The sequence below is a fragment of the Dreissena polymorpha genome, chromosome 1 (assembly GCF_020536995.1).
Source record: "Dreissena polymorpha isolate Duluth1 chromosome 1, UMN_Dpol_1.0, whole genome shotgun sequence".
NCBI classification, from domain to species: domain Eukaryota; kingdom Metazoa; phylum Mollusca; class Bivalvia; order Myida; family Dreissenidae; genus Dreissena; species Dreissena polymorpha.
Window position 1 is genome coordinate 75306148 of NC_068355.1, and position 13303 is coordinate 75319450.

Genomic DNA, 13303 nt, shown 5'->3' on the forward strand with positions numbered 1-13303 from the left:
GTGTTATTATGCAGTGTGTTTTTTTCACCATTTTTGGAATAATGCCAGGTATCTTTGGATTGGTAAGATTTTTGTCAATTTGACTTAATTTTGGAAAATAGTATTTTTGCTAACAAATATATTAATAATGCAATAGTTTTCAAATTTTTGGATTTTGTGTTTAATTAGGTTTAACTTATAGACCTAGGTGGGTGATGAACAAAATTTAAAGATTTATAAAAAAAATGTTATTTTTGGAAACATTTAACTGGGAAGTTTAGGTTTCATTAATGAATCAAAGAGCTGAAAGCAATTAAGTTGTACGCTATTGCATAATCTTAGATGCAACTCAGTTTTTATGTCCCTGGATCGAAATATCGGGGGTATATTGTAATTTGCCTGTCTGTCTGTCATTGTGTGTGTCCCAAAACTTTAACCTTGGTTAAAGTTTGATAACTTTTTTAATATTGAAGATAGCAACTTGATATATGGCATGCATGTGTATCTCATGGAGCTGCACATTTTGAGTGGTGAAAAGTCAAGGTCAAGGTCATCCTTCAAGGTCAAATGTCAAATATCTTTGTATTTTTCTTTCCTAAAACTTTAACCTTCGTTAAAGTTTGGTCATAACTTTTTGAATATTGAAGATAGCAACTTGATATTTGGCATGCATGTGTATCTCACGGAGCTGCACATTTTTAGTGGTGAAAGGTCAAGGTCAAAGGTCAAATTTATGGCTTCAAAGCAGCGCAATAGGGGGCATTGTGTTTCTGACAAACACATCTCTTGTTTAAATTATGTTATAGCTTTTTGTATCACAAGTTTGAAATGAACACAACCCATTTAAAGTTATAAAGAGTGTGTCTTAAAGCACAGGTCGAGATGCGGGTGCACTGTTTATCCTCATATTTAAGTTATAGAGAAAACTTAGACAAAATAACAACAATATGTCTTTTTTTGGTTGCGTCACTGGCAACCATCTTTAGAATTTTGGTTGCCTTGCTTAAGAATAACAAGCCTAAAATCATGTACATGTTGTGCTATGTGTATCTAATACTTAATTTATTTTCTTTAAATTATTGAGCAACAATTTTGCCGACATGACAGACTTTTAATGCATCAATTGTCTTGTTGTGAGCCGGAATTGAATCATTTCCTAAGGCCTAATTGTCTACAGTCGCCAATTTGTATTCTATGTTTAATTGGATTGAGTTGTTTCAAGCTTTGAAAAAACTAGTTGCCCTGGTTTTTAGCCCAACTTGTGGCACTTGACATTGCAGACAACAGCAAATATTTTGCGCAGTTTTTTAAAACACAGGTTTAACATTGCATACATGTATAGTGAATGGTTATTATCATGCGGCTGTAAAAAAAGTTCTATAAATATACACGATTAAATATATATGCACTGGAATTAAATTGGCACAGCATAAAATTCTTAATGGGTATTAATTTTCACAACTTATTCGCAGTGCTTTCCTCAGGATTTTTTAAGACGCCCCAGGGCCGTCATCAGTGGAGGGGGGAGGTAGGGAGATGAGCCTCCTCTGTATGTTATTTATGACGTTATTTGGATCCGTATGACTCTTTAAGAAAAAAAGCTATAAAGTCATGGATAAGAACATTTATTTCATTGCTGAACACTTTTTCTCACGCATAGGTATGCATAATCCCAACTCGATTGATTCCCCAATGCATCTGTATCAGGCTAACTCGTATCATTTACTGCATACTTTATTATTTTTCCTTTTTATTGACAGATTATCCCGTATATTCCATTTTTAATAGTAAACTCAAGAATTTCATAAACATAAACATTCGCCTTTTTTTCTTAAGTAGCAAATGCATTTCGGCATATCGTCGCTGTCGTTCTCAAACCGCGTAGCTCCAAAATTTTCAATTTTTTTTGTCTTTTCCGAATATATGAAGTCTGGCACGAGTTTTGTGCTATATCTTGTTTCTACGCCAATCAGAGCCCTTGAAAAAGCCCAGTGACGAAATGCTGTAGAATGATTGTTGGCTTTTTTTCTGGCGAAAAGTCGTAGCGACGTCCTTTCACCTATAGGTACGTCATTTCGTTTGGACAAATTTGACAAAAACGTTTTTATATTTGCAGCTACTAGGTTTCCTATCAGGACGAATAGTCGTACCTCATAAAAAAGACAAAACTGTGGTGACAAAATATCGTAGCTACCCTTTCTGAATTTCAGTATGACTTATCAGTATGACTTACGCGTCTACGGCTTATACAGTATTTTGCAGCTTCATTTAAAAAAATGTGACGGATTTTTCTCTCTCCTGAAAAGTTTGCATTTTGTAGCTATGAGGTTTGAGAACGACAGCGACTTTTTTAAGATGTGATGAAATAATGTCCAATCGGGACAAGGTTTTCCAACTGAACACATGTATGTCGCCTGACTTGCTGTTCAATAAATACACTCACACTTTTCACGTGACGTTGTACATGTCTGCATAGTTTTCGCGCGCTTTTTACTGAGATAAAGAAACAGCAGAAATACACGAAGCACTGTTTATTTGAAGCTAGAATTTGTTTATGTTGCGTTTACATTTAAATTCAGAAGCGTGTTTCGGATTACAAATTTATTTATGCCAATTTGAGAATTTGACAAAACATTTAAGTTGTATGTAATGTATTCAACTTTAATTTGTTAAATTCTTTTTGGGTCTAATAAATGATTTAACTGTATTTTGCATGCAATGCACAATTTTCACGTGAATTATACCCGGTTGCCATCACCAGTCTTCTAAATAACTTGCCATGATTTTATCGTTAAAGTGCTAACTTAGGGACCAATTGTGGTAGGTGACAACGACAACAAACTGTCACAAAACCACACACTTATGGCATGTACATCTTTTTTTTACCACATTTATATAGAACCCTTTTCAAACAGTATGTGTGTTCAGAGGCGCTTCACATTTTTCCCACGATCACTAGGTCATAAGTCGTCCGTTAACGTATTGGCGTAGTATGCAGCCTCAGAACATTGGCTTATCCCCAGGGACCTCACGATCTGTAAGCCAGCGTCCTACCATTAGACCACTGTTCCCACTCATTCATCGTCTGCATAATTTTACTGCAGGTAGTGCAGGCCTATGAGTGCTGTAGCTCAATCAAAGTGTGCGCTCTCATGTAAAAAATGTAAACTTTTTTCCATTGATAATGAGGCCTTAAGACGGGCCCAAATTCAAACATAATTTATTTAACAGTGTATTGATATCTAAGGTTCATGAGTTTTTAATTAGATATATAGAAGGAATCAATTGTTTCTTAACAATTAAATATTTGATTACTAAATGTTTTTGTTACTAAAATATGTTGTCAGATTTTATTTTTTTTTAAAGACATTACATTACCTGTGAAATGTTCAGATGAACAAAGTTGCAAAACCGTTATAGTTTTCAGTGCTTCAATTTTTGTCCATGGCTTGCCAATGGACTTACAAACCGCAAACCAAAAATACCAATACATGCGGTTAATTGAAAAATTGCAGTAAAATGCTCGGATGTAGTAGAATGTTGGCAGATGAAATAGGTCAGATTATTAACATGGAATTTTCTAATTCTTGAATAATAAAATAAATGTTTTTCACTTGGACACATTTTTCCAAGAATTTTTTTAGCACCATTTTTGTGAAAAAACAATTCTATTATTAGCAAAAGTGTTTAACTTTTACTATAAAGAGGGGGTAATCACATGACAGTCAAGATGGCAACGTCTATGCCGAGGCAAGTTTTTTGCTTTTATACCCTTTATTACTTGTATTAATTTTTTAAATGCCGCTCACTTTCAAAGCCATATCAGCAAGAAAAAAACTAATGTTTATTTCGTATTCATATTCGCTCTATATCGCTGCCAAATTTCTTAGGGGGGTGACCTTATTACAGCAAATTTTCACTAAGAAAGTAAATCGTGATACATTGGCTATCTCCGGACTCCTCCGTAAGATAGGCAGATTCAAGCAATGACTCGTCTGCTGATCCAGAGTGTAAGATAATGTGTGGGTAAAATTTGTGGAGAGTAAAGTATTATACATAAAGTGTATTTTAATACAAAATAAACGCTAATAACCTTTTTACTGATATGGCTGGAAATTGAGCTTTATTTAACTATAGCAATGAAGGAAATATAACGAGGAAAAATAACTACCTCTGCATGGATGTTTCCATCTTGACTATCATGTGATTACTCCCTCTGTTATAAATATGTTTCGCCCATTTAAGAGACAGGAAGCATGGCGTAGTGGTAGCAGGTCCTTTTAACGATCAAGACATTTTGAGTTTGAATACTGACGTCATACTTAATTTTTTTTTTTTTTCTTACTACAAAATTTATAAAAATTTTAGTAGTCTATTAAAAAACATTAGAGATTTGTAAACAATCATATGTAATGACATTTGAAAACAAAGCGCCGAAGGCACTGAAGTTGTTCGCTATTGCATAATATTAGACATAACTCAGTTTTCAATATTATGTTATAGTTTTTTATGTCCCCCACCACTATAGTGGGGGACATATTGTTTTTGCTCTGTCTGTTGGTTGGTTGGTTTGTTGGTTTGTTTTCCCCATCTTTAACATTTTGCCATAACTTTTGCAATATTGAAGATAGCAACTTCATATTTGGTATGCATGTGTATCTCATGGAGCTGCACATTTTGAGTGGTGAAAGGTCAAGGTCATCCTTCAAGGTCAAAGGTCAAATATACAGCATCAAAGCAGCGCAGAAGGGGACATAGTGTTTCTGACAAACACATTTTTTGTTTATATCTCAAGTTTGAAATGAACTCAACCCATTCAAATTTATAAAGAGTGTTTCTTAAAGCACAGGGCGAGATGTGGGTGCACTGTTTATCCTCATAAGGAGGAAATGTCAAAAGTGTTATTCTTTACAAATTAAAGTGAGTATGCACGATTTTGTCAAATGTTTATGAATTAATATAAAATGTGTAAAAAACTTACTATCCTCCGCCATAGGCGGTGGGATATTGTTTTGCCGTTGTCCGTTTTTCCGTCCTTCCATCCATCTTTACGTCCGTCCGGAGCCATGCCAGTGCTTTGGCGGATTTCATTGAAACTTGGTATGAGTATATATATGGATAAGAGGATGATGCACACCAAATGGCATTGTACACCATCTGTTAACAACGGAGTTATGGCCCTTTGTATCTTGAAAAATGATTTTTTTGTGTGTCCGGAGCCATATCTTGGAAGTGCTTTGGCGGATTTCATTGAAACTTGGTATGAGTATATATGTGGATCAGAGGATGATTAATGCCAAATGGCATTGTACACCATCTGTTAATAATGGAGTTAAAGCCCTTTGTATCTTGAAAAAATGCTTTTTCGAGTGTCAAATATAACACTTTTGTGTGCAGAAGCATATTGGCGTGGGATATCAATTAAACAAATTTGCTTGTTAAACATATATTTCAATAAAAATTAAAATAAAAGTTAAGAAGAACATGTGTCAAAAAATGCGAAATAAGCCAGATATTTAATTCTGAATTTGAAAATGTTGTTACAGTCGAATTAGCCAGCATGTATATCATGCATGTACGATGTGAATCTAAATTTAGTTTTACGGATCATTTTTAGCTCATCTATTTTTTGAAAAAAAATTATGAGCTATTGTCATCACCTTGGCGTCGGCGTCGGCGTCGGCGTCTGCGTCGGCGTCGGCGTCCGGTTAAGTTTTGCGTTTAGGTCCACTTTTCTCAGAAAGTATCAATGCTATTGCATTCAAACTTGGTACACTTACTTACTATCATGAGGGGACTGGGCAGGCAAAGTTAGATAACTCTGGCGTGCATTTTGACTGAATTATGTGCCCTTTTTATACTTAGAAAATTGAAAATTTTGGTTAAGTTTTGCGTTTAGGTCCACTTTTTTCAGAAAGTATCAATGCTATTGCATTCAAACTTGGTACACTTACTTACTATCATGAGGGGACTGGGCACGCAAAGTTAGATAACTCTGGCTTTCATTTTGACAGAATTATGTGCCCTTTTTATACTTAGAAAATTGAAAATTTTGGTTAAGTTTTGTGTTAAGGTCCATTTTATTCCTTAAGTATCAAAGCTATTGCTTTCATACTTGCAACACTTACTAACTACCGTAAGGGGACTGTGCAGGCAAAGTTATGTAACTCTGACTGGCATTTGGACGGAATTATGGGCCCTTTATACTTAGAAAATTGAAAGTTTGGTTAAGTTGTGTGTTTTGGTCCACTTTACCCCTAAAGTATCATAGATATTGCTATCATACTTGGAACACTTGCAAACTATCATAAGGGTACAGTAAAAGGACAAGTTGCATAACTCTGGATGTCATTTTTACGGAATTATGGCCCTTTTTTGACTTAGTAACTTTGAATATATGGTTAAATTTTGTGTTTCGATCCACTTTACTTCTTAAGTATCAAGGCTATTGCTTTCAAACTTCAAATACTTTCATGCTATCATGAGGTTACTGTACCTGGCAAGTTGAATTTTACCTTGACCTTTGAATGACCTTGACTCTCAAGGTCAAATTATTAAATTTCTCTAAAATTGCCATAACTTCTTTATTTATGATTAGATTTGATTGATACTTTGACAAAACTACTCTTACCTGACATACCACAATAGACTCCACCCAAACCATCGCCCGTGCCCCCCCCCCCCACAACCCCCCCCCCTATTTTTTTTTTTTTTTTTTTTTTTTTTTTTTTTTAAGATCATCTCACAAATGACCACCACACCCTCACACTATACCCCCCCCCACCCCACCCCCTCCCCAATTTTTTTTTTAAACGGTTAAAAAACAAAACTATTTATTTTGATTATTTTATGTTTGAAATACCGTCCAACCATCGCACCCAAGAATCCCCCCCCCCACCCCCCCTCCCCCCACCCGAATCCCCCCCCCCTATTTTTTTTTTTTTTTTTTTAAGATCATCTCACAAATTACCACCACACCCTCACACTATACCCCCCCACCTCGCCCCCCCCCATTTTTTTTTATGAAACGGTTAAAAAACACAAATATTTATTTTTATTATTTTATGTTTGAAATACCGTCCAACCATCGCACCCAAGAATCCCCCCCCCCCACCCCCCCCCACCCCCCCACCCCCCCCCCCCCCCCCCGATTTTTTTTTCCTTTTTTTCGCATTTTTGGAAGAAAATGTAATAAATGTCCACACCCCCACACAATGCACCGCTCTTCACTCCACCCCTCCCTCCTTTGTGATTGAAAATGAGAGTCCCTTCACCTTTAAAAAGAAAATAGATGAGCGGTCTGCACCCGCAAGGCGGTGCTCTTGTTAATTCCTGCAACGATATCTATTCATAGATGCACAAACACTAACTCTGAGCCTAATATAAAGACGAATGCTTCAGTTATTGTAGGAAAATATGTACGAAATATCTTCGTCACCATCAGCTCAGTGCGCTAATTTATCTTTGCTGCATTTTATGAAATTCGTCTTCAATGTATAATTGTTTTGCCTATTTTGTGGTATTGTAACATATTTTTATGAATATATTACAACTTAGCACATATAAAAATTGTATTATTTCACTTTAACATATCAGTATGTGTCTACATAACACCAACCAACCAAAATAAATATACTATATTCATTAAATTGGCTGATATAAGCATGATCGATCCCCCAGAACATTGGCAACATCACTTTGTCTTTGTAATAATTAGGCTGTAACACTAATCAGTGTAGGGAAATGCGGACTACTGTCTGCATGCTCATTTTGTCCTAGTAACAATTATGCATTACTGGTAACCTGCGCAAGTGCACAGTCTGGGCTGGAGCTATGCTTGCTGCATATATGCCATGATCAATTTTCGCATGACACGGATGTAACAGGGTTATTAGAATGTGTGCAAAGAAAACTGCGTCTTAATCAAATATTAAATGTTTCCATGACAAAGAGATAAATTCATGATAAGCTTCTATGGACGCATGATGTTATTCCACGTAGTAAAATTTGAATCTACAAAAACTATTGTGTGGTTTAATATATGTACACTTCATCATAAACATTGCATGCTGTGGATATGTGACTTTCAAGTAAAAAAAGAACATTACAATACTTAAACCTTGGTATTTAGCACACCTGAACACAATTTGCTAATGGTGAGCTTTTGTGATCGCCTTTTGTGCGCCGTGTGAAGTCTACATTTGCCTTGTTAACACTCTAGAGGCCACATTTATTGTCTGATCTAAATGAATTTTGGTCAGAGAATTTCTCTTAATGATATCTTGGATGAGTTCAAAAATGGTCTCGGATGCTTGAAAAACATGGCCATCAGGGGGCAAGGCCATTTTAGCTCACCTGAGCACAATGTGCTCATGGTGAGCTTTTGTGACCACCTTTTGTCCATGTTGTTCGACGTCAACATTTGCCTTGTTGACACTCTAGAGGCAACATTGATTTTCCAATCGTCATGAAATTTGGCCTAAAGATTCGTCTCAATGTTATATGGGATGAGTTTGAAAATGGTTACAGTTGCTTGAAAAACATGGCCGCCAGGGGGCGGTGCATTTTTCCTTATATGGTTATAGTAAAACCTTGTTAATGCTCTAGAGGTCACATTAATTATCTGAACCTAATGAAGCTTGGTAAAAAGATTTGTCCCAATGATATCTTGGATGAGTTTGAAAAGGGTTCCAGTTGCTTAAAAAACATGGCCACCAAGGGGCGGGGCATTTTTCCTTATATGGCTATATATGACTATAGTGAAACCTTGTTAACACTCTAGAGGCCACATTTTTTGTCCCATCTTTGTGAAACTATGTTAGAAGATTTGTCCTGATGATACCTTTGACGAGTTTGAAATGGTTCCGGTTTGTTGAAAAACATGGCCACCATTGTGCAGCCCTTTTTTACTTATAAGGCTATAGTCAAACCTTTTTTACACCCTAGAGGCCAAACTTATGGTCGGATCTTCATGAAACTTGGTCAGCACATATGTTTCAATGACATCTTGGACAAGTTTGAAAACGGGTCTGGTATGTTTAAAAAACATGGCCACCAGGGGACCATATATTTTCCTTATATGACTATATGTATGCCTTGTATGGCTATGGTTAAAGCTTGTTAAAACTCTAGAGGCCACATTAATTGTCCAATCTTTATGAAACTTGGTCAGAAGATTTGTTGCAATCATATCTTGAAAGAATTCAAAAATGGTTTTGGTTGGTTGAAAAGCATTGCCGAAGGGCAGTTTTTCTTATATTGCTATGGTAAAAACTTGTAAACACTATAAAAGTCACATGTATCGTCCAATCTTAATGAAACTTGGTCAAAACATTTGTTCAAATGATATCTTGATTGAGTTCGAAAATGGTTGCAGTTGCTTGAAAAACATGGCCCCAAGAGGGCGGGTCATTTTCCTTATCTGGCCATTATCAAATTACTATTGTAAAATTTTCGTAACTCTTTAAGAGGCCATATTGATTGTCTGATCTTAATGAAAGTTGGTCAGAAGATTTGTCATAATGATATCTTGGACAAGTTTGAAAATGGTTTCTGTTGGATAAGTAAACATAGCAGCCCGGGGATGGGGCATTTTTCCTCATATGGCTATAGTAAAAACTTGTTAACACTCTGATTGTCATATTTATTGTCCAATCTTCATTACACTTGTTCAGAACATTTGTTTTAATGATATCTTTGATCAATTCAAAAATGGTTCCTAATTTGGCTATAGTAAAACCTTGTTAGCACTCTAAAAGTTACATTTATCACTCACTCTTCATTAAACTTTTTCAGAATATTTGTTCTAATGGTATCTTGGGGCTGCACTGAGCAGGTCAGTTCCTTTGTATCTCAGGTGAGCGACTTTGGACCTTTCAGCATATAGTCGCCGCTTCGTCTGTCTGTGTGTGTGTCTGTTTGTCCGTCCGTGCACAATTTTTGTCCGGGCTCAGAGCTCCAGATAAGGTTTTGTGAAAATCTTAACGTTACTACCAGTTTTTCAAAAAGAATTCTTAACTCTGAAATTGTATTCTTAACGTTACTACTAAGTTTTGGAAAATAATTCTTAACTTTTCTAAATGACCCAAAAATAAATCATAATGGTTATTTTCATGCAAAAAATCAAAATAAACATACGAGCAATTTTATTCATACGAGTTCAACAGTGTCTATTCAGTATTATACAATTTTATTTTTCAAATACCTTCATATGCCCAAACTGTGCTTAGATTGCATGCCTTCGATGATTTTTTACATATTTCACAATTAAAACGGGTCTCCCCTTCAACATTGTCAACGATTAGCCACGGGAATTGTCCCTTCCACTCATTCAATGTTTTTTTTGTTTACGTTTGGACCCGTCATGTCGCATTTTTTTTTTTATAGCTTTTCCGACTGTGTCGGCAACTGAACATACAACATTGTATCAGATCTTTTCTATAATGTCTTTCTTAACATTCAGCTTCGGCTCACTTTGCGTACAATATGTTAAAAGCGTGTTTTTACACGCTTTGCAGTTATTTAGGACGCTCTCTGGGCGCTGCCATTGTTTTTTGACAGATAGACTGTACACGCCGCTTTTATTGGAAAAAATGGGAAGCTTCACTACCAAGAGGAGATGTGCATATTGTCAGCGGGTTTTGGTCGGATGATTTTTCACAGAGTTATGGCCCTTTGAAATTTTCTATAAAAATATTATTGTCCCCCCAACTACTGTGCCCTCAAGACGTTTCTTTTTATCTGAATATATAGTGCAATATTGTGACAAAAAAACCTTTGGGGAGCATCACCCTTCTCCGACGGTTTCTTGTCTAACTTTATTTAAAGTCTGGATACAAGCCCAATATATTTTTATGACCCCGGTAGGGTGGCATATAGCAGTTGAACTGTCCGTCAATCTGTCCGTCCATCCGAAAACTTTAACATTGGCCATAACTTTTGCAATATTGAAGATAGCAACTTGATGTTTGGCATGCATGTGTATCTCATGAAGCTGCACATTTTGAGTGGTGAAAAGTCAAGGTCATTCTTCAAGGTCAAAAGTAAAAAATACAATCCAAGGGAAGTAATAAGCTTAAAAAGGGAGATAATTTCTAAACCTGCCAAATGATCTATTGAAATTTAATTTCAAAGTGGCGCAACAGGGGGCATTGTGTTTTTGACAAACACATGTCTTGTTTTAAAGGATTTTTTTATTTTATTTTTATGGTTTGTGGCAATTGTTTGATTGCAGGTCTTTCCATTCTGTATAGTCTTCAACAGTGGCCTTGTGATAAAGCAGGTGGGAAAGAGCCTTGCAGCTCTCCTGAAGGGAGACAATATGGAGAACTCCTATCTGCATGAGAAATTCCATATACGTAGACCTCTCATTCCATGTCTTTGGTCCAAGGTAAGTCACACTACAGTACCTTGCACATATTAATGTGTTATTTTATGCCCACCCATTTGATATACGTATATGAAATTTCATTTCTGGCTCCTTACATTTGTCTTGTATGATCGGATTTTGAATTGTATGTTCATCTGTTCATGAGAATGTGTTTGCATTCAAATCCATTATTGCTAGCTCAAAGTTTAAGATCACTGTCAAAACACTTTTCTGATATTTACAAAATAAAATCATGACTTACTAATAAAATCATCATGCAAGAAAGGATATTGAAATCAAGAATACAGTGGACATGTTAAGTTTTAGCATTCAATCCATTATTGCTAGCTCAAAGTTTAAGATCACTGTCAAAACACTTTTCTGATATTTACAAAATAAAATCATGACTTACTAATAAAATCATCATGCAAGAAAGGATATTGAAATCAAGAATACAGTGGACATGTTAAGTTTTAGCATTTTCCAAATTTAGGTATAAAATATTATTTCCAGCCTAAAACTTGCATGATAGAATTTTGAAATTAATGGGTACAGATGATCATAATATTGTGGTGTAGTCTTTGATACACAATATAACATAAACATAGACAAAGTCCATGTCTGTTTTCATAAGGATTTATTTCTGTTGATTTATTTCTAATATATCATGTTCGAACAATATTCTGAACTATAAGTTGAATTCGGCATAATTGCCAATGGCCACCCCGCTACAACAACAAGTTTTATGCTTTCTACAACAACAAGTTGTATGCTTTCTATCCGGCTGAAGACTTCTCTATACTAACAATATATAGAACAAAACCTTTGATTGTTACATGTGCACTTCTGATTGGTCATTGGTGTTCATCTCCATACCTGCTAATTGTTGATTGGCTGAATCGCTAAATGTACTGATTCAATCATGCAGGAAACGTGTAGAAAACATTATTTACATTTGTCCGATGTTATAGATGGCTGACCTAGATTATAATGCTTGAGTCATCTAAATTGCACTTATAATTAGCACTTTTGGCCAGTTAGACAGACGTTATAGATTGTTGGACTTGATTCTAATTATACTACTGCAATTATTCTAACCACTATCACATATTTTATCTGTTTTGACACTGCCTGACCTTTAAATAGATGTAAAGAAATGCCTTTTTTTGCAAAATATTTAAAGCACATTTCTATTATTATGCCCCCCTTCGAAGAAGAGGGGGTATATTGTTTTGCTCATGTCGGTCGGTCGGTCCGTCCACCGAATGGTTTCTGGATGATAACTCAAGAACACTTATGCCTAGGATGATGAAACTTCATAGGTACATTGATCATGACTCGCAGATGACCCCTTTTGATTTTCAGGTCACTTGGTCAAAGGTCAAGGTCACGGTGACTAGAACCAGTAAAATGGTTTCCGAATGATAACTCAAGAACGCTTACACCTAGGATCATGAAACTTCATAGGTACATTGATCATGACTCCCAGATGACCCCTATTGATTTTCAGGTAACTAGGTCAAAGGTCAAGGTCACGGTGACTAGAACCAGTAAAATGGTTTCCGGATTATAACTCAATAACACTTAACCTAGGATCATGAAACTTCATAGGTACATTGATGATGACTCGCAGATGACCCCTATTGATTTTGAGGTCACTAGGTCAAAGGTCAAGGTCACGGTGACTCAACACAGTGAAATGGTTACCGGATGATAACTCAAGAAAGCTTACGCCTAGGATCATGAAACTTCATAGGTACATTGGTCATGACTCGCAGATGACCCCTATTGATTTTCAGGTCACTAGGTCAAAGGTCAAGGTCATGGTGACTTGACACAGTAAAATGGTTTCTGGATGATAACTCAAGAAAGCTTACACCTAGGATCATGAAACTTCATAGGTACATTGATCATGACTGGCCGATGACCCCTATTGATTTTCAGGTCACAAGGTCA

General features: G+C 36.0%; 1 protein-coding gene across 1 annotated transcript in view; it reads left to right on the forward strand.

The window, feature by feature from the left end:
* Positions 1-13303, forward strand: part of LOC127835576 (soluble guanylate cyclase gcy-33-like) — a 74127-nt gene that overhangs the window by 16144 nt on the left and 44680 nt on the right. Inside the window, exon 3 of the mRNA XM_052362015.1 lies at positions 11213-11368. Within this exon, the coding sequence (XP_052217975.1) occupies positions 11213-11368 (156 nt within the window). The remainder of the gene's footprint in view (positions 1-11212; positions 11369-13303) is intronic.